Genomic DNA, 23,216 nt, shown 5'->3' on the forward strand with positions numbered 1-23,216 from the left:
AGGGGGTCTGCTCTGAACCTCCTGACTCAACGGGAGGGATCTCCTTATTCCCTCAGTTGATGTATATGGTTACACGGTTTACAGAAGTAGTCTGATGCCAGTTCCTGTTGTGAGAAACCCTGCCACCTACTACCACGCCTCCCCAGTTCAGCTGGCTTCGGTCATGAACAAAATCTCTAACCGATCGTTTGGTGTCGTTTCACCTTAATTTAGCCCGAGGGAATTTCAAATTAAACACGACTCCCTGGTCTGTCCAGTCTGGGTCGTGACAGGCCCTCACTGCTCGCCCCCCAAAATCACGCGCCTACCTAACCCAAATCTCCCTTGCCGCAACTTGAGGCCATTGCCTCTCGTCCTAACTCCAGCCACCTGACAGAAGAGACCACCACCCACCTCACTACAACCCCCCTTCAGGTAGTTGTAGAGAGCGACAAGGTCTCCCCTCAGCCTCCCCTTCTCTAGCCTAAACAGCCCCAGCTCCCTCAGCCGCGCCGGTGACGTGGCTGCCGAGGGCTCGGGCCCCCGCCTCGGCACTTCGCAGCCACCCCGGTGACGTGGCTGCCGAGGGCTCGGGCCCCCGCCTCGGCTCTTCGCAGCCACCCCGGTGAGGCGGTGGCCGCCTCAGAGCGGGCGGCAGGTGGCCGAGGGCGTCCCTGCCCGTCGTTGGGGCGCGCGCAGGCCAGCGGTGCTGATGTCACAGTGGCCACTGTGACCCGCGGGGGCAAGCCCACAAAAAGGAGCGCTGGGCGCAGGCCGCCCGTCAGTGCGACCTGGTGAGGTGAGGAGAGGGCAGGGGAGGGACGGGGCTGGTGCGGGGCTGCCGAGGGAGGAGGGGGGCCCCAGGCCTCGGGGCGCTGGGCCTGTGCTGCAAGCTCAGCCGCCTCTGGCTTCTCCCTCGCCCGCGCCCCGCTTCTCCCTCAGAGTCAGCAGGGGAGCATTTGGAGGAGACGCCCGGCGCTGCTGGGACAGGGACTCTCCAAACGCTCACCGTTGACGTGCGCCATGTCCGCAAGCAAGCAGCAGGCCCCCGACTCGATGGAGCAGGGTGAGAGCAAAGTAGCCCTCCCGCGGCGTAGCAGAGGGCTTGTCGGGGCGGTCGGCGTGGGGCCGAGAGCGGTGGCAGGGGGAGGCAGGAGCTCCCCGACCACCCCGGGGCAGGGCCCCTCCTGCCCTCAGCCAGCGGGGCCCAGGCTGGGCAGTGGGCACCTGCTGGGACCCCCGTGCCTGCAATGCCCCCTTCCTCTCCAAGGCCTCCAGCCCTGCCCAGCAGCCAGCTCGGCAGGGGCAGAGCAGGCCCTCGGGGGCAATCCCTCAGGGACGCTTCCCCCGGCCCCGCAGAGGTGCTCATTCCCAGTGGCGTTTGCTCTCTCCCCTCCAGCATGCCTGCTGTGTCGCCGGGCAGAGGCGGACCCGGGTCTCTGCGGGGACAAAGTGGAGAAGCGAGGGCTCTGTGCCCACGTGTTTTGCCTGGTGAGTTACGCCGGGGCTCCCTCCAGCTTGCCGACAGGCAGTCCCTGCCACGCTCTCCTCAGCACCTCCTCCTCTTTTCTCTGCTGCAGCTTTTTGCCAGTGGGCTTTTTCAGCGAGGGGCCAGGGAAGCAGGACTCGTGGGATTTCTCCCCGAGGATATTCGACGTACAGTCGCGCGGGCAGCGCAGAAGGTGAGCACCTGACAAGACCGGGGAGATCTGTGCCGGGAGAGGTTTGCGGGAGCCTAGCCTAGACCCGAGAAAGAAATCCCAGCCCTTCCAGCCGGCTCTGGGGCAGGAGTCTTGCTCCCAGCAGCTCCACAGAGGCTCCAGCACAGGAGCCTCCTCCGACAGGCGCATCTGCGGGGTGTGACCCAGCAGCGGCCACATCCTGCGCCCTGCCTGGAGGCGTGGGGCTGGCCGTGGCGGCCCTGGGGCTGCCGCTGATGGGGGCTGCTCTGCTCTTTCCAGCACTGCTTCGTCTGTGGCGAGAGTGGGGCCGCCATCTCCTGCTGGCGGGGGAGCTGCGAGCGCAGCTTCCATCTCCCCTGTGCCGTGGAGGGTGGATGCGTCACCCAGTTCGCTCTTCAGTACAGGTACCTCCTCTCCCCTCCTCGCTGCCACCTGGGGAAGGAGCCAGCCCTTCTCACCTCGCCCATCCCTTTCCTCTTGCCCCCAGGGCCTTCTGCTGGGAGCACCGCCCAGAGCAGGCAGTGGAGGCGGTTCCGGAGGAGAACACCACCTGCCTCATCTGCCTGGACCTTGTGGAGGAGAGAAAGTCCTACGGCACCATGGTGTGCCCAGCGTGCAAACACGCCTGGTTCCACAGGGGCTGCATCCAGGTAGGAGCCGTTCCCTCGCCCCCGGGATTTGCTCGCCCCCGGGGCACGGCAGGCGCTCGGCAGCACCAGGGCCTCACTCGCGCCCCTTACGTTTCTCCTCCTGCAGGGACAGGCTCTGTGCGCTGGCATTTCTTGCTTCCAGTGCCCACTCTGTAGAGATAGGGACCACTTTCTCTCGCAGATGCTCACCATGGGGATCCGAATCCCCTTGAGGTTGGTGTCCTTCTGGCCGGCTCACAAGACAGGAGGCTGCAAGCGCTGTGCCGCGCCAGGGGCTGCCCCAGCAGCCCTTCCTGGCCCTCCGCTGTCCTGCGAGTCTGGGCTTCAGCTTCACGGAGGAGCTGGAAACAGGGCGGGGGGGGGGGCGAGCAGGGACGCCCTGCATCTCCCTTATGCCGGGGCAGCAGGGGCTCATCCATTTTCCTTTCTCCATCAGACTGCCATCATGGGAGAACAGGCGTGCATACGCAGAACTGGGCGAGAGGCACAGCCGCTGCGATGCCAGGGAGTGCCTTTGTCCCAGAGGCAGGGAGCAGGCAGAGCAAGAGGGGTAAGTTGCCAAAGCTGCACCCTGGGGCTCTGTACGAGAACCCTGTCTCACCAAGGGCTCGAGGCGCAAGGACCGAGACCGAGAGCTTGGCCAGACAATCCCGTGCTGCGGTCACTTTGTCCTCACAGCCATGAACCCGTTTGCTTCCCCAGGCCCTGGCAACTGCTCCTGTGCTGCTCCTGCGCTGCCGAGGGCACCCACAGACGCTGCTCCGACTTGACGAGCAGCACGGCCAGCTGGGAGTGCGACGCGTGTGCTGGCCTGGGCACCGGTAAGAGGCAAAGCACCCGGCTGCCCCTGGGCTGGGGCCAGGGGCCAGGCAAGGCCTGGCAGCAGGACCCCAGGGTGGGCCTGGCAGAGCCTCTCTGCTCTAGGAGGGCTGGGGGCACTGCTCTGGCCTATCCTGCCCCGGGCCTGGGGGCCGTGCCCTTGACCTTCGTGCTTCCCCTTACAGCCTCCAGTGCCAGCTCGGAGCTCGCCGGCCCCAGCGCTGCCAGCCAGGCAGGATTGGGGCAATCGCTCAGGTCTCCAGCACCGGAGACCAGCAGCCCCAGCACCGCCAGCCAGGCGGCATCGCGGTCCTCCTGCAGCTCCCCGCCACTTCAGGGCAGCAGCTGCTCCAGCCCCCCTGGGCCCGTGCGGATGCGAGACTGCTCCCGCTTGCAACGCCGGGCCCAACATCCCTACAGCCGGCCCGGAAGATGCCATGAGAGGAGCCGTGTGCCAGCACCAAGTGCTGAGAGCAGCACCCCCAGCCAGGCGGCACCGGGGCCGTCCCACAGCTCCCCGGCACCCGAGACCAGCAGCCCCAGCACCGCCAGCCAGCTGCCAGCGGGGTCCTCCTGCGGCTCCCCACCGCCGGAAACCAGCAGCCCCAGCACTGGGAGGCAGGTGGCATTCGGGCCACCCCACGGCTCCCTGGCACCGCAGACCAGCAGCCCCGGCAATGGGGCATCAGGGCCGTCCCAAGGCCCCCCAGTGCTTGAGGGCAGCAGCCGCTCCAGCCCCCCTGGGCCCGACCGCGTGCAAAAGAGCTCCCGCTCGCAACGCCGGGCCCAACACCCTTACAGCCGGCCCAGAAGACGCTGTGACAGGATCCGTGCGCCAGCACCAGGCACTGAGACCAGCACCCCCAGCCAGGCGGCGCCGGGGCCGTCCCACAGCTCCCCAGCACCTGAGACCAGCAGCCCCAGCACCGCCAGCCAGCTGCCAGCGGGGTCCTCCTGCGGCTCCCCAGCGCTCGACAGCAGCAGAAGCTCCAGCTCCCCTGGGCCCGTGCGGATGCGAGACCGCTCCCGCTTGCAACGCCGGGCCCAACATCCCTACAGCCGGCCCAGACGCCGCCACGGGACCAGCCGTGCGCCATCCCCGAGCGCTGGTCCTGATCCCCCTCCACCCGTACAATAAAGTTGGACGTGAATCTCTGCGCTGGTACATTCCACTCTCATTCGTCGGCTTCCTCCTCCTCCACCTCTCCCTTTCTTGGGGGGCAGCCTTAGGGGCTGGGCCCAGAGCGTTGTCTTCTCCCTGGTGCTTGGCAGCACCTTCCCCAGACCTCCCTCCTCGCGGGCTGCCCTTGGCCAGCTGCCCCGCGCCATGGCCGTGGCCTTCGGCTCTCTGTCCCCGCTGCCGGGAGGGTGGCCCTGCACGGCCCACTCGGCGCCACCGCCCGTCTCTGGCAATGTGGGCTGTGCCCCCCCCAGCCGGCATGGCCCTCACGGCTCGCCCCCCAAAATCACGCGCCCTGGCCCCAGCGACTTTTGACACGCTTCATTTCTGTCTCCTTCTCGATAAGGCTATAACCCATTTCCCATCCTCGTTGCCCAGGTGGGTCTGAACTGGGGCAAAGTGGCAAAGCTCCTTTTCTTGGAAAGTTGAGGTCGGTGTTGCGAGAGACTGAAAGAGTTAATGTCTCAAACGTTGGGGTGGGGCAAGTTCTGCTTAAAGACATAGCCTGCACAGCAAGGAACCAAGGTGAAAAGCCCATCAGCTCAGACATCAGCAACAGGAGAGGGAGGGCGTGCTGGAGGATGCGCAGCTCCCTCTTCTGATGAGCTCTTCTGATACAAAGATCAAACAGTGGCCCTGTCTGCAGGGAAGGAGAAGTTACTCCACAAACGACCCCCAAGCCCAAAGGCTCACAGCCTGCTCATTAACCTGACAAGTCCGGGTGCCTGCCCAAAGGAGGGGCAAGGATGATAAAAGGACACAAACTGAAGCCCCGGGTGCACAAGCCCACCGGGACTCTTACCGAAAAACTCAGAATAAAGAACTTATCAACACACATTTAGTGCAGATAAGCAGGCACTTCTTTATTGATGGCCGGGTGCGCGGGTGCGTCCCCTCAAAAAACCACGCACGCCTGAACACCAAAATCATACACCTTATATTGAACTTATTCATTCATATTCATTAGATTTCCGAGAAATGTTATGCATATTTATTAGATTTCTGGGAAGTTATTAGCATATGTTAATGTCCTTTACGCATGCGCATTGAAGGTCCCTGGTGGTCTTCTAGAGTCCTCTGGTGGTCTTTCATAGTCTTCCTCACTTGTCCGCTTCTTGACCTCCTTTAGGTGATTCTGCGCAGTTCGGCCCTTGGCAGGTAACTAACTGTTTCTTGGCGGATAACTACAAGTTGCTTCATAAAGAACTTATCAGTTTCCATTAATTTAAAATTCTGACATCTTATACATTCTTCTAGGTGATAATATACTCCTACTAATCAACACTATATCCAAATCATCTTCAATCTTAAGCTTGTTATCCAAGTTCTAAATGTTCCTACTAGATGATTTTGGCCAATTCCTCCGGCCTTGGTACCGGCTTATACAGAGGATTTCACAGCAGCTGTTGGTTGTTGGTTAAATGTATAAAATGCAATAGAGATACATAATTCTATATTCCTATTAACATTGAATATGATTAATTCTAACTAATAACAAATCAATAACAAATCAGTAACAGGACTAGACCCCTCGGCTGACCGGACACCTCAGCTGACTGAACCAACGCTGGACCCAGGACCAGTGAAATCTTTCTCTCTTCCTTTTTCTCTCTGTCTTCTTCTCTCTTCCCTTTTCCTTTGCCACAATCCCTACACCTCATCCGTTTCAAGATATAAACTGTTGACCAAGTCTGAGACTAAGAGTGGATCCAGCCGCCCCTAGACCCTTCTCTGAGGAGGAGTCTGGAAAGCAAGGGGGTCTGCTCTGAACCTCCTGACTCAACGGGAGGGATCTCCTTATTCCCTCAGTTGATGTATATGGTTACACGGTTTACAGAAGTAGTCTGATGCCAATTCCTGTTGTGAGAAACCCTGCCACCTACTACCACGCCTCCCCAGTTCAGCTGGCTTCGGTCATGAACAAAATCTCTAACCGATCGTTTGGTGTCGTTTCACCTTAATTTAGCCCGAGGGAATTTCAAATTAAACACGACTCCCTGGTCTGTCCAGTCTGGGTCGTGACAGGCCCTCACTGCTCGCCCCCCAAAATCACGCGCCTACCTAACCTAAATCTCCCTTGCCGCAACTTGAGGCCATTGCCTCTCGTCCTAACTCCAGCCACCTGACAGAAGAGACCACCACCCACCTCACTACAACCCCCCTTCAGGTAGTTGTAGAGAGCGACAAGGTCTCCCCTCAGCCTCCCCTTCTCTAGCCTAAACAGCCCCAGCTCCCTCAGCCGCCCCGGTGACGTGGCTGCCGAGGGCTCGGGCCCCCGCCTCGGCACTTCGCAGCCACCCCGGTGACGTGGCTGCCGAGGGCTCGGGCCCCCGCCTCGGCTCTTCGCAGCCACCCCGGTGAGGCGGTGGCCGCCTCAGAGCGGGCGGCAGGTGGCCGAGGGCGTCCCTGCCCGTCGTCGGGGCGCGCGCAGGCCAGCGGTGCTGATGTCACAGTGGCCACTGTGACCCGCGGGGGCAAGCCCACAAAAAGGAGCGCTGGGCGCAGGCCGCCCGTCAGTGCGACCTGGTGAGGTGAGGAGAGGGCAGGGGAGGGACGGGGCTGGTGCGGGGCTGCCGAGGGAGGAGGGGGGCCCCGGGCCTCGGGGCGCTGGGCCTGTGCTGCAAGCTCAGCCGCCTCTGCCTTCTCCCTCGCCCGCGCCCCGCTTCTCCCTCAGAGTCAGCAGAGGAGCATTTGGAGGAGACGCCCGGCGCTGCTGGGACAGGGACTCTCCAAACGCTCACCGTTGACGTGCGCCATGTCCGCAAGCAAGCAGCAGGCCCCCGACTCGATGGAGCAGGGTGAGAGCAAAGTAGCCCTCCCGCGGCGTAGCAGAGGGCTTGTCGGGGCGGTCGGCGTGGGGCCGAGAGCGGTGGCAGGGGGAGGCAGGAGCTCCCCGACCACCCCGGGGCAGGGCCCCTCCTGCCCTCAGCCAGCGGGGCCCAGGCTGGGCAGTGGGCACCTGCTGGGACCCCCGTGCCTGCAATGCCCCCTTCCTCTCCAAGGCCTCCAGCCCTGCCCAGCAGCCAGCTCGGCAGGGGCAGAGCAGGCCCTCGGGGGCAATCCCTCAGGGACGCTTCCCCCGGCCCCGCAGAGGTGCTCATTCCCAGTGGCGTTTGCTCTCTCCCCTCCAGCATGCCTGCTGTGTCGCCGGGCAGAGGCGGACCCGGGTCTCTGCGGGGACAAAGTGGAGAAGCGAGGGCTCTGTGCCCACGTGTTTTGCCTGGTGAGTTACGCCGGGGCTCCCTCCAGCTTGCCGACAGGCAGTCCCTGCCACGCTCTCCTCAGCACCTCCTCCTCTTTTCTCTGCTGCAGCTTTTTGCCAGTGGGCTTTTTCAGCGAGGGGCCAGGGAAGCAGGACTCGTGGGATTTCTCCCCGAGGATATTCGACGTACAGTCGCGCGGGCAGCGCAGAAGGTGAGCACCTGACAAGACCGGGGAGATCTGTGCCGGGAGAGGTTTGCGGGAGCCTAGCCTAGACCCGAGAAAGAAATCCCAGCCCTTCCAGCCGGCTCTGGGGCAGGAGTCTTGCTCCCAGCAGCTCCACAGAGGCTCCAGCACAGGAGCCTCCTCCGACAGGCGCATCTGCGGGGTGTGACCCAGCAGCGGCCACATCCTGCGCCCTGCCTGGAGGCGTGGGGCTGGCCGTGGCGGCCCTGGGGCTGCCGCTGATGGGGGCTGCTCTGCTCTTTCCAGCACTGCTTCGTCTGTGGCGAGAGTGGGGCCGCCATCTCCTGCTGGCGGGGGAGCTGCGAGCGCAGCTTCCATCTCCCCTGTGCCGTGGAGGGTGGATGCGTCACCCAGTTCGCTCTTCAGTACAGGTACCTCCTCTCCCCTCCTCGCTGCCACCTGGGGAAGGAGCCAGCCCTTCTCACCTCGCCCATCCCTTTCCTCTTGCCCCCAGGGCCTTCTGCTGGGAGCACCGCCCAGAGCAGGCAGTGGAGGCGGTTCCGGAGGAGAACACCACCTGCCTCATCTGCCTGGACCTTGTGGAGGAGAGAAAGTCCTACGGCACCATGGTGTGCCCAGCGTGCAAACACGCCTGGTTCCACAGGGGCTGCATCCAGGTAGGAGCCGTTCCCTCGCCCCCGGGATTTGCTCGCCCCCGGGGCACGGCAGGCGCTCGGCAGCACCAGGGCCTCACTCGCGCCCCTTACGTTTCTCCTCCTGCAGGGACAGGCTCTGTGCGCTGGCATTTCTTGCTTCCAGTGCCCACTCTGTAGAGATAGGGACCACTTTCTCTCGCAGATGCTCACCATGGGGATCCGAATCCCCTTGAGGTTGGTGTCCTTCTGGCCGGCTCACAAGACAGGAGGCTGCAAGCGCTGTGCCGCGCCAGGGGCTGCCCCAGCAGCCCTTCCTGGCCCTCCGCTGTCCTGCGAGTCTGGGCTTCAGCTTCACGGAGGAGCTGGAAACAGGGCGGGGGGGGGGCGAGCAGGGACGCCCTGCATCTCCCTTATGCCGGGGCAGCAGGGGCTCATCCATTTTCCTTTCTCCATCAGACTGCCATCATGGGAGAACAGGCGTGCATACGCAGAACTGGGCGAGAGGCACAGCCGCTGCGATGCCAGGGAGTGCCTTTGTCCCAGAGGCAGGGAGCAGGCAGAGCAAGAGGGGTAAGTTGCCAAAGCTGCACCCTGGGGCTCTGTACGAGAACCCTGTCTCACCAAGGGCTCGAGGCGCAAGGACCGAGACCGAGAGCTTGGCCAGACAATCCCGTGCTGCGATCACTTTGTCCTCACAGCCATGAACCCGTTTGCTTCCCCAGGCCCTGGCAACTGCTCCTGTGCTGCTCCTGCGCTGCCGAGGGCACCCACAGACGCTGCTCCAACTTGACGAGCAGCACGGCCAGCTGGGAGTGCGACGCGTGTGCTGGCCTGGGCACCGGTAAGAGGCAAAGCACCCGGCGGCCCCTGGGCTGGGGCCAGGGGCCAGGCAAGGCCTGGCAGCAGGACCCCAGGGTGGGCCTGGCAGAGCCTCTCTGCTCTAGGAGGGCTGGGGGCACCGCTCTGGCCTATCCTGCCCCGGGCCTGGGGGCCGTGCCCTTGACCTTCGTGCTTCCCCTTACAGCCTCCAGTGCCAGCTCGGAGCTCGCCGGCCCCAGCGCTGCCAGCCAGGCAGGATCGGGGCAATCGCTCAGGTCTCCAGCACCGCAGACCAGCAGCCCCAGCACCGCCAGCCAGCTGCCATCAGGGTCCTCCTGCAGGTCCTCACCGTCGGAGACCAGCAGCCCCAGCACCGCCAGCCAGGCGGCATCGCGGTCCTCCTGCAGCTCCCCGCCACTTCAGGGCAGCAGCTGCTCCAGCCCCCCTGGGCCCGTGCGGATGCGAGACTGCTCCCGCTTGCAACACCGGGCCCAACATCCCTCCCGCGGGCCCGGAAGATGCCATGAGAGGAGCCGTGTGCCAGCACCAAGTGCTGAGAGCAGCACCCCCAGCCAGGCGGCACCGGGGCCGTCCCACAGCTCCCCGGCACCCGAGACCAGCAGCCCCAGCACCGCCAGCCAGCTGCCAGCGGGGTCCTCCTGCGGCTCCCCACCGCCGGAAACCAGCAGCCCCAGCACTGGGAGGCAGGTGGCATTCGGGCCACCCCACGGCTCCCTGGCACCGCAGACCAGCAGCCCCGGCAATGGGGCATCAGGGCCGTCCCAAGGCCCCCCAGTGCTTGAGGGCAGCAGCCGCTCCAGCCTCCCTGGGCCCGACCGCGTGCAAAAGAGCTCCCGCTCGCAACGCCGGGCCCAACACCCTTACAGCCGGCCCAGAAGACGCCGTGACAGGATCCGTGCGCCAGCACCAGGCACTGAGACCAGCACCCCCAGCCAGGCGGCGCCGGGGCCGTCCCACAGCTCCCCAGCACCTGAGACCAGCAGCCCCAGCACCGCCAGCCAGCTGCCAGCGGGGTCCTCCTGCGGCTCCCCAGCGCTCGACAGCAGCAGAAGCTCCAGCTCCCCTGGGCCCGTGCGGATGCGAGACCGCTCCCGCTTGCAACGCCGGGCCCAACATCCCTACAGCCGGCCCGGACGCCGCCACGGGACCAGCCGTGCGCCATCCCCGAGCGCTGGTCCTGATCCCCCTCCACCCGTACAATAAAGTTGGACGTGAATCTCTGCGCTGGTACATTCCACTCTCATTCGTCGGCTTCCTCCTCCTCCACCTCTCCCTTTCTTGGGGGGCAGCCTTAGGGGCTGGGCCCAGAGCGTTGTCTTCTCCCTGGTGCTTGGCAGCACCTTCCCCAGACCTCCCTCCTCGCGGGCTGCCCTTGGCCAGCTGCCCCGCGCCATGGCCGTGGCCTTCGGCTCTCTGTCCCCGCTGCCGGGAGGGTGGCCCTGCACGGCCCACTCGGCGCCACCGCCCGTCTCTGGCAATGTGGGCTGTGCCCCCCCCAGCCGGCATGGCCCTCACGGCTCGCCCCCCAAAATCACGCGCCCTGGCCCCAGCGACTTTTGACACGCTTCATTTCTGTCTCCTTCTCGATAAGGCTATAACCCATTTCCCATCCTCGTTGCCCAGGTGGGTCTGAACTGGGGCAAAGTGGCAAAGCTCCTTTTCTTGGAAAGTTGAGGTCGGTGTTGCGAGAGACTGAAAGAGTTAATGTCTCAAACGTTGGGGTGGGGCAAGTTCTGCTTAAAGACATAGCCTGCACAGCAAGGAACCAAGGTGAAAAGCCCATCAGCTCAGACATCAGCAACAGGAGAGGGAGGGCGTGCTGGAGGATGCGCAGCTCCCTCTTCTGATGAGCTCTTCTGATACAAAGATCAAACAGTGGCCCTGTCTGCAGGGAAGGAGAAGTTACTCCACAAACGACCCCCAAGCCCAAAGGCTCACAGCCTGCTCATTAACCTGACAAGTCCGGGTGCCTGCCCAAAGGAGGGGCAAGGATGATAAAAGGACACAAACTGAAGCCCCGGGTGCACAAGCCCACCGGGACTCTTACCGAAAAACTCGGAATAAAGAACTTATCAACACACATTTAGTGCAGATAAGCAGGCACTTCTTTATTGATGGCCGGGTGCGCGGGTGCGTCCTCTCAAAAAACCACGCACGCCTGAACACCAAAATCATACACCTTATATTGAACTTATTCATTCATATTCATTAGATTTCCGAGAAATGTTATGCATATTTATTAGATTTCTGGGAAGTTATTAGCATATGTTAATGTCCTTTACGCATGCGCATTGAAGGTCCCTGGTGGTCTTCTAGAGTCCTCTGGTGGTCTTTCATAGTCTTCCTCACTTGTCCGCTTCTTGACCTCCTTTAGGTGATTCTGCGCAGTTTGGCCCTTGGCAGGTAACTAACTGTTTCTTGGCGGATAACTACAAGTTGCTTCATAAAGAACTTATCAGTTTCCATTAATTTAAAATTCTGACATCTTATACATTCTTCTAGGTGATAATATACTCCTACTAATCAACACTATATCCAAATCATCTTCAATCTTAAGCTTGTTATCCAAGTTCTAAATGTTCCTACTAGATGATTTTGGCCAATTCCTCCGGCCTTGGTACCGGCTTATACAGAGGATTTCACAGCAGCTGTTGGTTGTTGGTTAAATGTATAAAATGCAATAGAGATACATAATTCTATATTCCTATTAACATTGAATATGATTAATTCTAACTAATAACAAATCAATAACAAATCAGTAACAGGACTAGACCCCTCGGCTGACCGGACACCTCAGCTGACTGAACCAACGCTGGACCCAGGACCAGTGAAATCTTTCTCTCTTCCTTTTTCTCTCTGTCTTCTTCTCTCTTCCCTTTTCCTTTGCCACAATCCCTACACCTCATCCGTTTCAAGATATAAACTGTTGACCAAGTCTGAGACTAAGAGTGGATCCAGCCGCCCCTAGACCCTTCTCTGAGGAGGAGTCTGGAAAGCAAGGGGGTCTGCTCTGAACCTCCTGACTCAACGGGAGGGATCTCCTTATTCCCTCAGTTGATGTATATGGTTACACGGTTTACAGAAGTAGTCTGATGCCAATTCCTGTTGTGAGAAACCCTGCCACCTACTACCACGCCTCCCCAGTTCAGCTGGCTTCGGTCATGAACAAAATCTCTAACCGATCGTTTGGTGTCGTTTCACCTTAATTTAGCCCGAGGGAATTTCAAATTAAACACGACTCCCTGGTCTGTCCAGTCTGGGTCGTGACAGGCCCTCACTGCTCGCCCCCCAAAATCACGCGCCTACCTAACCTAAATCTCCCTTGCCGCAACTTGAGGCCATTGCCTCTCGTCCTAACTCCAGCCACCTGACAGAAGAGACCACCACCCACCTCACTACAACCCCCCTTCAGGTAGTTGTAGAGAGCGACAAGGTCTCCCCTCAGCCTCCCCTTCTCTAGCCTAAACAGCCCCAGCTCCCTCAGCCGCCCCGGTGACGTGGCTGCCGAGGGCTCGGGCCCCCGCCTCGGCACTTCGCAGCCACCCCGGTGACGTGGCTGCCGAGGGCTCGGGCCCCCGCCTCGGCTCTTCGCAGCCACCCCGGTGAGGCGGTGGCCGCCTCAGAGCGGGCGGCAGGTGGCCGAGGGCGTCCCTGCCCGTCGTTGGGGCGCGCGCAGGCCAGCGGTGCTGATGTCACAGTGGCCACTGTGACCCGCGGGGGCAAGCCCACAAAAAGGAGCGCTGGGCGCAGGCCGCCCGTCAGTGCGACCTGGTGAGGTGAGGAGAGGGCAGGGGAGGGACGGGGCTGGTGCGGGGCTGCCGAGGGAGGAGGGGGGCCCCGGGCCTCGGGGCGCTGGGCCTGTGCTGCAAGCTCAGCCGCCTCTGCCTTCTCCCTCGCCCGCGCCCCGCTTCTCCCTCAGAGTCAGCAGAGGAGCATTTGGAGGAGACGCCCGGCGCTGCTGGGACAGGGACTCTCCAAACGCTCACCGTTGATGTGCGCCATGTCCGCAAGCAAGCAGCAGGCCCCCGACTCGATGGAGCAGGGTGAGAGCAAAGTAGCCCTCCCGCGGCGTAGCAGAGGGCTTGTCGGGGCGGTCGGCGTGGGGCCGAGAGCGGTGGCAGGGGGAGGCAGGAGCTCCCCGACCACCCCGGGGCAGGGCCCCTCCTGCCCTCAGCCAGCGGGGCCCAGGCTGGGCAGTGGGCACCTGCTGGGACCCCCGTGCCTGCAATGCCCCCTTCCTCTCCAAGGCCTCCAGCCCTGCCCAGCAGCCAGCTCGGCAGGGGCAGAGCAGGCCCTCGGGGGCAATCCCTCAGGGACGCTTCCCCCGGCCCCGCAGAGGTGCTCATTCCCAGTGGCGTTTGCTCTCTCCCCTCCAGCATGCCTGCTGTGTCGCCGGGCAGAGGCTGACCCGGGTCTCTGCGGGGACAAAGTGGAGAAGCGAGGGCTCTGTGCCCACGTGTTTTGCCTGGTGAGTTACGCCGGGGCTCCCTCCAGCTTGCCGACAGGCAGTCCCTGCCACGCTCTCCTCAGCACCTCCTCCTCTTTTCTCTGCTGCAGCTTTTTGCCAGTGGGCTTTTTCAGCGAGGGGCCAGGGAAGCAGGACTCGTGGGATTTCTCCCCGAGGATATTCGACGTACAGTCGCGCGGGCAGCGCAGAAGGTGAGCACCTGACAAGACCGGGGAGATCTGTGCCGGGAGAGGTTTGCGGGAGCCTAGCCTAGACCCGAGAAAGAAATCCCAGCCCTTCCAGCCGGCTCTGGGGCAGGAGTCTTGCTCCCAGCAGCTCCACAGAGGCTCCAGCACAGGAGCCTCCTCCGACAGGCGCATCTGCGGGGTGTGACCCAGCAGCGGCCACATCCTGCGCCCTGCCTGGAGGCGTGGGGCTGGCCGTGGCGGCCCTGGGGCTGCCGCTGATGGGGGCTGCTCTGCTCTTTCCAGCACTGCTTCGTCTGTGGCGAGAGTGGGGCCGCCATCTCCTGCTGGCGGGGGAGCTGCGAGCGCAGCTTCCATCTCCCCTGTGCCGTGGAGGGTGGATGCGTCACCCAGTTCGCTCTTCAGTACAGGTACCTCCTCTCCCCTCCTCGCTGCCACCTGGGGAAGGAGCCAGCCCTTCTCACCTCGCCCATCCCTTTCCTCTTGCCCCCAGGGCCTTCTGCTGGGAGCACCGCCCAGAGCAGGCAGTGGAGGCGGTTCCGGAGGAGAACACCACCTGCCTCATCTGCCTGGACCTTGTGGAGGAGAGAAAGTCCTACGGCACCATGGTGTGCCCAGCGTGCAAACACGCCTGGTTCCACAGGGGCTGCATCCAGGTAGGAGCCGTTCCCTCGCCCCCGGGATTTGCTCGCCCCCGGGGCACGGCAGGCGCTCGGCAGCACCAGGGCCTCACTCGCGCCCCTTACGTTTCTCCTCCTGCAGGGACAGGCTCTGTGCGCTGGCATTTCTTGCTTCCAGTGCCCACTCTGTAGAGATAGGGACCACTTTCTCTCGCAGATGCTCACCATGGGGATCCGAATCCCCTTGAGGTTGGTGTCCTTCTGGCCGGCTCACAAGACAGGAGGCTGCAAGCGCTGTGCCGCGCCAGGGGCTGCCCCAGCAGCCCTTCCTGGCCCTCCGCTGTCCTGCGAGTCTGGGCTTCAGCTTCACGGAGGAGCTGGAAACAGGGCGGGGGGGGGGGCGAGCAGGGACGCCCTGCATCTCCCTTATGCCGGGGCAGCAGGGGCTCATCCATTTTCCTTTCTCCATCAGACTGCCATCATGGGAGAACAGGCGTGCATACGCAGAACTGGGCGAGAGGCACAGCCGCTGCGATGCCAGGGAGTGCCTTTGTCCCAGAGGCAGGGAGCAGGCAGAGCAAGAGGGGTAAGTTGCCAAAGCTGCACCCTGGGGCTCTGTACGAGAACCCTGTCTCACCAAGGGCTCGAGGCGCAAGGACCGAGACCGAGAGCTTGGCCAGACAATCCCGTGCTGCGGTCACTTTGTCCTCACAGCCATGAACCCGTTTGCTTCCCCAGGCCCTGGCAACTGCTCCTGTGCTGCTCCTGCGCTGCCGAGGGCACCCACAGACGCTGCTCCGACTTGACGAGCAGCACGGCCAGCTGGGAGTGCGACGCGTGTGCTGGCCTGGGCACCGGTAAGAGGCAAAGCACCCGGCTGCCCCTGGGCTGGGGCCAGGGGCCAGGCAAGGCCTGGCAGCAGGACCCCAGGGTGGGCCTGGCAGAGCCTCTCTGCTCTAGGAGGGCTGGGGGCACTGCTCTGGCCTATCCTGCCCCGGGCCTGGGGGCCGTGCCCTTGACCTTCGTGCTTCCCCTTACAGCCTCCAGTGCCAGCTCGGAGCTCGCCGGCCCCAGCGCTGCCAGCCAGGCAGGATTGGGGCAATCGCTCAGGTCTCCAGCACCGGAGACCAGCAGCCCCAGCACCGCCAGCCAGGCGGCATCGCGGTCCTCCTGCAGCTCCCCGCCACTTCAGGGCAGCAGCTGCTCCAGCCCCCCTGGGCCCGTGCGGATGCGAGACTGCTCCCGCTTGCAACGCCGGGCCCAACATCCCTACAGCCGGCCCGGAAGATGCCATGAGAGGAGCCGTGTGCCAGCACCAAGTGCTGAGAGCAGCACCCCCAGCCAGGCGGCACCGGGGCCGTCCCACAGCTCCCCGGCACCCGAGACCAGCAGCCCCAGCACCGCCAGCCAGCTGCCAGCGGGGTCCTCCTGCGGCTCCCCACCGCCGGAAACCAGCAGCCCCAGCACTGGGAGGCAGGTGGCATTCGGGCCACCCCACGGCTCCCTGGCACCGCAGACCAGCAGCCCCGGCAATGGGGCATCAGGGCCGTCCCAAGGCCCCCCAGTGCTTGAGGGCAGCAGCCGCTCCAGCCCCCCTGGGCCCGACCGCGTGCAAAAGAGCTCCCGCTCGCAACGCCGGGCCCAACACCCTTACAGCCGGCCCAGAAGACGCCGTGACAGGATCCGTGCGCCAGCACCAGGCACTGAGACCAGCACCCCCAGCCAGGCGGCGCCGGGGCCGTCCCACAGCTCCCCAGCACCTGAGACCAGCAGCCCCAGCACCGCCAGCCAGCTGCCAGCGGGGTCCTCCTGCGGCTCCCCAGCGCTCGACAGCAGCAGAAGCTCCAGCTCCCCTGGGCCCGTGCGGATGCGAGACCGCTCCCGCTTGCAACGCCGGGCCCAACATCCCTACAGCCGGCCCGGACGCCGCCACGGGACCAGCCGTGCGCCATCCCCGAGCGCTGGTCCTGATCCCCCTCCACCCGTACAATAAAGTTGGACGTGAATCTCTGCGCTGGTACATTCCACTCTCATTCGTCGGCTTCCTCCTCCTCCACCTCTCCCTTTCTTGGGGGGCAGCCTTAGGGGCTGGGCCCAGAGCGTTGTCTTCTCCCTGGTGCTTGGCAGCACCTTCCCCAGACCTCCCTCCTCGCAGGCTGCCCTTGGCCAGCTGCCCCGCGCCATGGCCGTGGCCTTCGGCTCTCTGTCCCCGCTGCCGGGAGGGTGGCCCTGCACGGCCCACTCGGCGCCACCGCCCGTCTCTGGCAATGTGGGCTGTGCCCCCCCCAGCCGGCATGGCCCTCACGGCTCGCCCCCCAAAATCACGCGCCCTGGCCCCAGCGACTTTTGACACGCTTCATTTCTGTCTCCTTCTCGATAAGGCTATAACCCATTTCCCATCCTCGTTGCCCAGGTGGGTCTGAAGTGGGGCAAAGTGGCAAAGCTCCTTTTCTTGGAAAGTTGAGGTCAGTGTTGCGAGAGACTGAAAGAGTTAATGTCTCAAACGTTGGGGTGGGGCAAGTTCTGCTTAAAGACATAGCCTGCACAGCAAGGAACCAAGGTGAAAAGCCCATCAGCTCAGACATCAGCAACAGGAGAGGGAGGGCGTGCTGGAGGATGCGCAGCTCCCTCTTCTGATGAGCTCTTCTGATACAAAGATCAAACAGTGGCCCTGTCTGCAGGGAAGGAGAAGTTACTCCACAAACGACCCCCAAGCCCAAAGGCTCACAGCCTGCTCATTAACCTGACAAGTCCGGGTGCCTGCCCAAAGGAGGGGCAAGGATGATAAAAGGACACAAACTGAAGCCCCGGGTGCACAAGCCCACCGGGACTCTTACCGAAAAACTCGGAATAAAGAACTTATCAACACACATTTAGTGCAGATAAGCAGGCACTTCTTTATTGATGGCCGGGTGCGCGGGTGCGTCCTCTCAAAAAACCACGCACGCCTGAACACCAAAATCATACACCTTATATTGAACTTATTCATTCATATTCATTAGATTTCCGAGAAATGTTATGCATATTTATTAGATTTCTGGGAAGTTATTAGCATATGTTAATGTCCTTTACGCATGCGCATTGAAGGTCCCTGGTGGTCTTCTAGAGTCCTCTGGTGGTCTTTCATAGTCTTCCTCACTTGTCCGCTTCTTGACCTCCTTTAGGTGATTCTGCGCAGTTCGGCCCTTGGCAGGTAACTAACTGTTTCTTGGCGGATAACTACAAGTTGCTTCATAAAGAACTTATCAGTTTCCATTAATTTAAAATTCTGACATCTTATACATTCTTCTAGGTGATAATATACTCCTACTAATCAACACTATATCCAAATCATCTTCAATCTTAAGCTTGTTATCCAAGTTCTAAATGTTCCTACTAGATGATTTTGGCCAATTCCTCCGGCCTTGGTACCGGCTTATACAGAGGATTTCACAGCAGCTGTTGGTTGTTGGTTAAATGTATAAAATGCAATAGAGATACATAATTCTATATTCCTATTAACATTGAATATGATTAATTCTAACTAATAACAAATCAATAACAAATCAGTAACAGGACTAGACCCCTCGGCTGACCGGACACCTCAGCTGACTGAACCAACGCTGGACCCAGGACCAGTGAAATCTTTCTCTCTTCCTTTTTCTCTCTGTCTTCTTCTCTCTTCCCTTTTCCTTTGCCACAATCCCTACACCTCATCCGTTTCAAGATATAAACTGTTGACCAAGTCTGAGACTAAGAGTGGATCCAGCCGCCCCTAGACCCTTCTCTGAGGAGGAGTCTGGAAAGCAAGGGGGTCTGCTCTGACCCTCCTGACTCAACGGGAGGGATCTCCTTATTCCCTCAGTTGATGTATATGGTTACACGGTTTACAGAAGTAGTCTGATGCCAATTCCTGTTGTGAGAAACCCTGCCACCTACTACCACGCCTCCCCAGTTCAGCTGGCTTCGGTCATGAACAAAATCTCTAACCGATCGTTTGGTGTCGTTTCACCTTAATTTAGCCCGAGGGAATTTCAAATTAAACACGACTCCCTGGTCTGTCCAGTCTGGGTCGTGACAGGCCCTCACTGCTCGCCCCCCAAAATCACGCGCCTACCTAACCTAAATCTCCCTTGCCGCAACTTGAGGCCATTGCCTCTCGTCCTAACTCCAGCCACCTGACAGAAGAGACCACCACCCACCTCACTACAACCCCCCTTCAGGTAGTTGTAGAGAGCGACAAGGTCTCCCCTCAGCCTCCCCTTCTCTAGCCTAAACAGCCCCAGCTCCCTCAGCCACCCCAGTGACGTGGCTGCCGAGGGCTCGGGCCCCCGCCTCGGCACTTCGCAGCCACCCCGGTGACGTGGCTGCCGAGGGCTCGGGCCCCCGCCTCGGCTCTTCGCAGCCACCCCGGTGAGGCGGTGGCCGCCTCAGAGCGGGCGGCAGGTGGCCGAGGGCGTCCCTGCCCGTCGTTGGGGCGCGCGCAGGCCAGCGGTGCTGATGTCACAGTGGCCACTGTGACCCGCGGGGGCAAGCCCACAAAAAGGAGCGCTGGGCGCAGGCCGCCCGTCAGTGCGACCTGGTGAGGTGAGGAGAGGGCAGGGGAGGGACGGGGCTGGTGCGGGGCTGCCGAGGGAGGAGGGGGGCCCCAGGCCTCGGGGCGCTGGGCCTGTGCTGCAAGCTCAGCCGCCTCTGGCTTCTCCCTCGCCCGCGCCCCGCTTCTCCCTCAGAGTCAGCAGAGGAGCATTTGGAGGAGACGCCCGGCGCTGCTGGGACAGGGACTCTCCAAACGCTCACCGTTGACGTGCGCCATGTCCGCAAGCAAGCAGCAGGCCCCCGACTCGATGGAGCAGGGTGAGAGCAAAGTAGCCCTCCCGCGGCGTAGCAGAGGGCTTGTCGGGGCGGTCGGCGTGGGGCCGAGAGCGGTGGCAGGGGGAGGCAGGAGCTCCCCGACCACCCCGGGGCAGGGCCCCTCCTGCCCTCAGCCAGCGGGGCCCAGGCTGGGCAGTGGGCACCTGCTGGGACCCCCGTGCCTGCAATGCCCCCTTCCTCTCCAAGGCCTCCAGCCCTGCCCAGCAGCCAGCTCGGCAGGGGCAGAGCAGGCCCTCGGGGGCAATCCCTCAGGGACGCTTCCCCCGGCCCCGCAGAGGTGCTCATTCCCAGTGGCGTTTGCTCTCTCCCCTCCAGCATGCCTGCTGTGTCGCCGGGCAGAGGCGGACCCGGGTCTCTGCGGGGACAAAGTGGAGAAGCGAGGGCTCTGTGCCCACGTGTTTTGCCTGGTGAGTTACGCCGGGGCTCCCTCCAGCTTGCCGACAGGCAGTCCCTGCCACGCTCTCCTCAGCACCTCCTCCTCTTTTCTCTGCTGCAGCTTTTTGCCAGTGGGCTTTTTCAGCGAGGGGCCAGGGAAGCAGGACTCGTGGGATTTCTCCCCGAGGATATTCGACGTACAGTCGCGCGGGCAGCGCAGAAGGTGAGCACCTGACAAGACCGGGGAGATCTGTGCCGGGAGAGGTTTGCGGGAGCCTAGCCTAGACCCGAGAAAGAAATCCCAGCCCTTCCAGCCGGCTCTGGGGCAGGAGTCTTGCTCCCAGCAGCTCCACAGAGGCTCCAGCACAGGAGCCTCCTCCGACAGGCGCATCTGCGGGGTGTGACCCAGCAGCGGCCACATCCTGCGCCCTGCCTGGAGGCGTGGGGCTGGCCGTGGCGGCCCTGGGGCTGCCGCTGATGGGGGCTGCTCTGCTCTTTCCAGCACTGCTTCGTCTGTGGCGAGAGTGGGGCCGCCATCTCCTGCTGGCGGGGGAGCTGCGAGCGCAGCTTCCATCTCCCCTGTGCCGTGGAGGGTGGATGCGTCACCCAGTTCGCTCTTCAGTACAGGTACCTCCTCTCCCCTCCTCGCTGCCACCTGGGGAAGGAGCCAGCCCTTCTCACCTCGCCCATCCCTTTCCTCTTACCACCAGGGCCTTCTGCTGGGAGCACCGCCCAGAGCAGGCAGTGGAGGCGGTTCCGGAGGAGAACACCACCTGCCTCATCTGCCTGGACCTTGTGGAGGAGAGAAAGTCCTACGGCACCATGGTGTGCCCAGCGTGCAAACACGCCTGGTTCCACAGGGGCTGCATCCAGGTAGGAGCCGTTCCCTCGCCCCCGGGATTTGCTCGCCCCCGGGGCACGGCAGGCGCTCGGCAGCACCAGGGCCTCACTCGCGCCCCTTACGTTTCTCCTCCTGCAGGGACAGGCTCTGTGCGCTGGCATTTCTTGCTTCCAGTGCCCACTCTGTAGAGATAGGGACCACTTTCTCTCGCAGATGCTCACCATGGGGATCCGAATCCCCTTGAGGTTGGTGTCCTTCTGGCCGGCTCACAAGACAGGAGGCTGCAAGCGCTGTGCCGCGCCAGGGGCTGCCCCAGCAGCCCTTCCTGGCCCTCCGCTGTCCTGCGAGTCTGGGCTTCAGCTTCACGGAGGAGCTGGAAACAGGGCGGGGGGGGGGGCGAGCAGGGACGCCCTGCATCTCCCTTATGCCGGGGCAGCAGGGGCTCATCCATTTTCCTTTCTCCATCAGACTGCCATCATGGGAGAACAGGCGTGCATACGCAGAACTGGGCGAGAGGCACAGCCGCTGCGATGCCAGGGAGTGCCTTTGTCCCAGAGGCAGGGAGCAGGCAGAGCAAGAGGGGTAAGTTGCCAAAGCTGCACCCTGGGGCTCTGTACGAGAACCCTGTCTCACCAAGGGCTCGAGGCGCAAGGACCGAGACCGAGAGCTTGGCCAGACAATCCCGTGCTGCGATCACTTTGTCCTCACAGCCATGAACCCGTTTGCTTCCCCAGGCCCTGGCAACTGCTCCTGTGCTGCTCCTGCGCTGCCGAGGGCACCCACAGACGCTGCTCCGACTTGACGAGCAGCACGGCCAGCTGGGAGTGCGACGCGTGTGCTGGCCTGGGCACCGGTAAGAGGCAAAGCACCCGGCTGCCCCTGGGCTGGGGCCAGGGGCCAGGCAAGGCCTGGCAGCAGGACCCCAGGGTGGGCCTGGCAGAGCCTCTCTGCTCTAGGAGGGCTGGGGGCACCGCTCTGGCCTATCCTGCCCCGGGCCTGGGGGCCGTGCCCTTGACCTTCGTGCTTCCCCTTACAGCCTCCAGTGCCAGCTCGGAGCTCGCCGGCCCCAGCGCTGCCAGCCAGGCAGGATCGGGGCAATCGCTCAGGTCTCCAGCACCGCAGACCAGCAGCCCCAGCACCGCCAGCCAGCTGCCATCAGGGTCCTCCTGCAGGTCCTCACCGTCGGAGACCAGCAGCCCCAGCACCGCCAGCCAGGCGGCATCGCGGTCCTCCTGCAGCTCCCCGCCACTTCAGGGCAGCAGCTGCTCCAGCCCCCCTGGGCCCGTGCGGATGCGAGACTGCTCCCGCTTGCAACACCGGGCCCAACATCCCTACAGCGGGCCCGGAAGATGCCATGAGAGGAGCCGTGTGCCAGCACCAAGTGCTGAGAGCAGCACCCCCAGCCAGGCGGCACCGGGGCCGTCCCACAGCTCCCCGGCACCCGAGACCAGCAGCCCCAGCACCGCCAGCCAGCTGCCAGCGGGGTCCTCCTGCGGCTCCCCACCGCCGGAAACCAGCAGCCCCAGCACTGGGAGGCAGGTGGCATTCGGGCCACCCCACGGCTCCCTGGCACCGCAGACCAGCAGCCCCGGCAATGGGGCATCAGGGCCGTCCCAAGGCCCCCCAGTGCTTGAGGGCAGCAGCCGCTCCAGCCTCCCTGGGCCCGACCGCGTGCAAAAGAGCTCCCGCTCGCAACGCCGGGCCCAACACCCTTACAGCCGGCCCAGAAGACGCCGTGACAGGATCCGTGCGCCAGCACCAGGCACTGAGACCAGCACCCCCAGCCAGGCGGCGCCGGGGCCGTCCCACAGCTCCCCAGCACCTGAGACCAGCAGCCCCAGCACCGCCAGCCAGCTGCCAGCGGGGTCCTCCTGCGGCTCCCCAGCGCTCGACAGCAGCAGAAGCTCCAGCTCCCCTGGGCCCGTGCGGATGCGAGACCGCTCCCGCTTGCAACGCCGGGCCCAACATCCCTACAGCCGGCCCGGACGCCGCCACGGGACCAGCCGTGCGCCATCCCCGAGCGCTGGTCCTGATCCCCCTCCACCCGTACAATAAAGTTGGACGTGAATCTCTGCGCTGGTACATTCCACTCTCATTCGTCGGCTTCCTCCTCCTCCACCTCTCCCTTTCTTGGGGGGCAGCCTTAGGGGCTGGGCCCAGAGCGTTGTCTTCTCCCTGGTGCTTGGCAGCACCTTCCCCAGACCTCCCTCCTCGCGGGCTGCCCTTGGCCAGCTGCCCCGCGCCATGGCCGTGGCCTTCGGCTCTCTGTCCCCGCTGCCGGGAGGGTGGCCCTGCACGGCCCACTCGGCGCCACCGCCCGTCTCTGGCAATGTGGGCTGTGCCCCCCCCAGCCGGCATGGCCCTCACGGCTCGCCCCCCAAAATCACGCGCCCTGGCCCCAGCGACTTTTGACACGCTTCATTTCTGTCTCCTTCTCGATAAGGCTATAACCCATTTCCCATCCTCGTTGCCCAGGTGGGTCTGAACTGGGGCAAAGTGGCAAAGCTCCTTTTCTTGGAAAGTTGAGGTCGGTGTTGCGAGAGACTGAAAGAGTTAATGTCTCAAACGTTGGGGTGGGGCAAGTTCTGCTTAAAGACATAGCCTGCACAGCAAGGAACCAAGGTGAAAAGCCCATCAGCTCAGACATCAGCAACAGGAGAGGGAGGGCGTGCTGGAGGATGCG

At 63.0% G+C, this 23,216-nt stretch overlaps 3 protein-coding genes across 3 annotated transcripts; all 3 read left to right on the top strand.

Annotated features, from left to right (window-relative positions):
* The first annotated feature begins 1,002 nt into the window (after positions 1-1,002).
* Positions 1,003-4,268, top strand: LOC126049910 (PHD finger protein 7-like). Its single transcript, XM_049827037.1, has 11 exons — positions 1,003-1,045; positions 1,379-1,470; positions 1,560-1,661; positions 1,941-2,065; positions 2,149-2,311; positions 2,418-2,524; positions 2,748-2,861; positions 3,014-3,132; positions 3,316-3,362; positions 3,429-3,677; positions 4,068-4,268. The coding sequence occupies exons 1-11, from the start codon at positions 1,003-1,005 to the stop codon at positions 4,266-4,268; spliced, it is 1,362 nt and encodes a 453-aa protein (XP_049682994.1).
* A 2,797-nt stretch (positions 4,269-7,065) lies between these two features.
* Positions 7,066-10,396, top strand: LOC126049911 (G2/M phase-specific E3 ubiquitin-protein ligase-like). Its single transcript, XM_049827038.1, has 10 exons — positions 7,066-7,108; positions 7,442-7,533; positions 7,623-7,724; positions 8,004-8,128; positions 8,212-8,374; positions 8,481-8,587; positions 8,810-8,923; positions 9,076-9,194; positions 9,378-9,567; positions 9,691-10,396. Exons 1-10 carry the CDS (start codon positions 7,066-7,068, stop codon positions 10,394-10,396), a joined length of 1,761 nt encoding a protein of 586 aa, XP_049682995.1.
* Positions 10,397-19,256: 8,860 nt separating this feature from the next.
* LOC126049912 (PHD finger protein 7-like) lies at positions 19,257-22,945 on the top strand. The gene is given in 10 exon segments (XM_049827039.1): positions 19,257-19,299; positions 19,633-19,724; positions 19,814-19,915; positions 20,195-20,319; positions 20,403-20,642; positions 20,644-20,778; positions 21,002-21,115; positions 21,268-21,386; positions 21,570-21,759; positions 22,723-22,945. Coding segments are annotated over 10 exon segments (1,383 nt in total).
* Positions 22,946-23,216: the final 271 nt, after the last annotated feature.

The sequence above is a fragment of the Accipiter gentilis genome, chromosome 23 (assembly GCF_929443795.1).
Source record: "Accipiter gentilis chromosome 23, bAccGen1.1, whole genome shotgun sequence".
In the NCBI taxonomy this organism is placed as follows: domain Eukaryota; kingdom Metazoa; phylum Chordata; class Aves; order Accipitriformes; family Accipitridae; genus Astur; species Astur gentilis.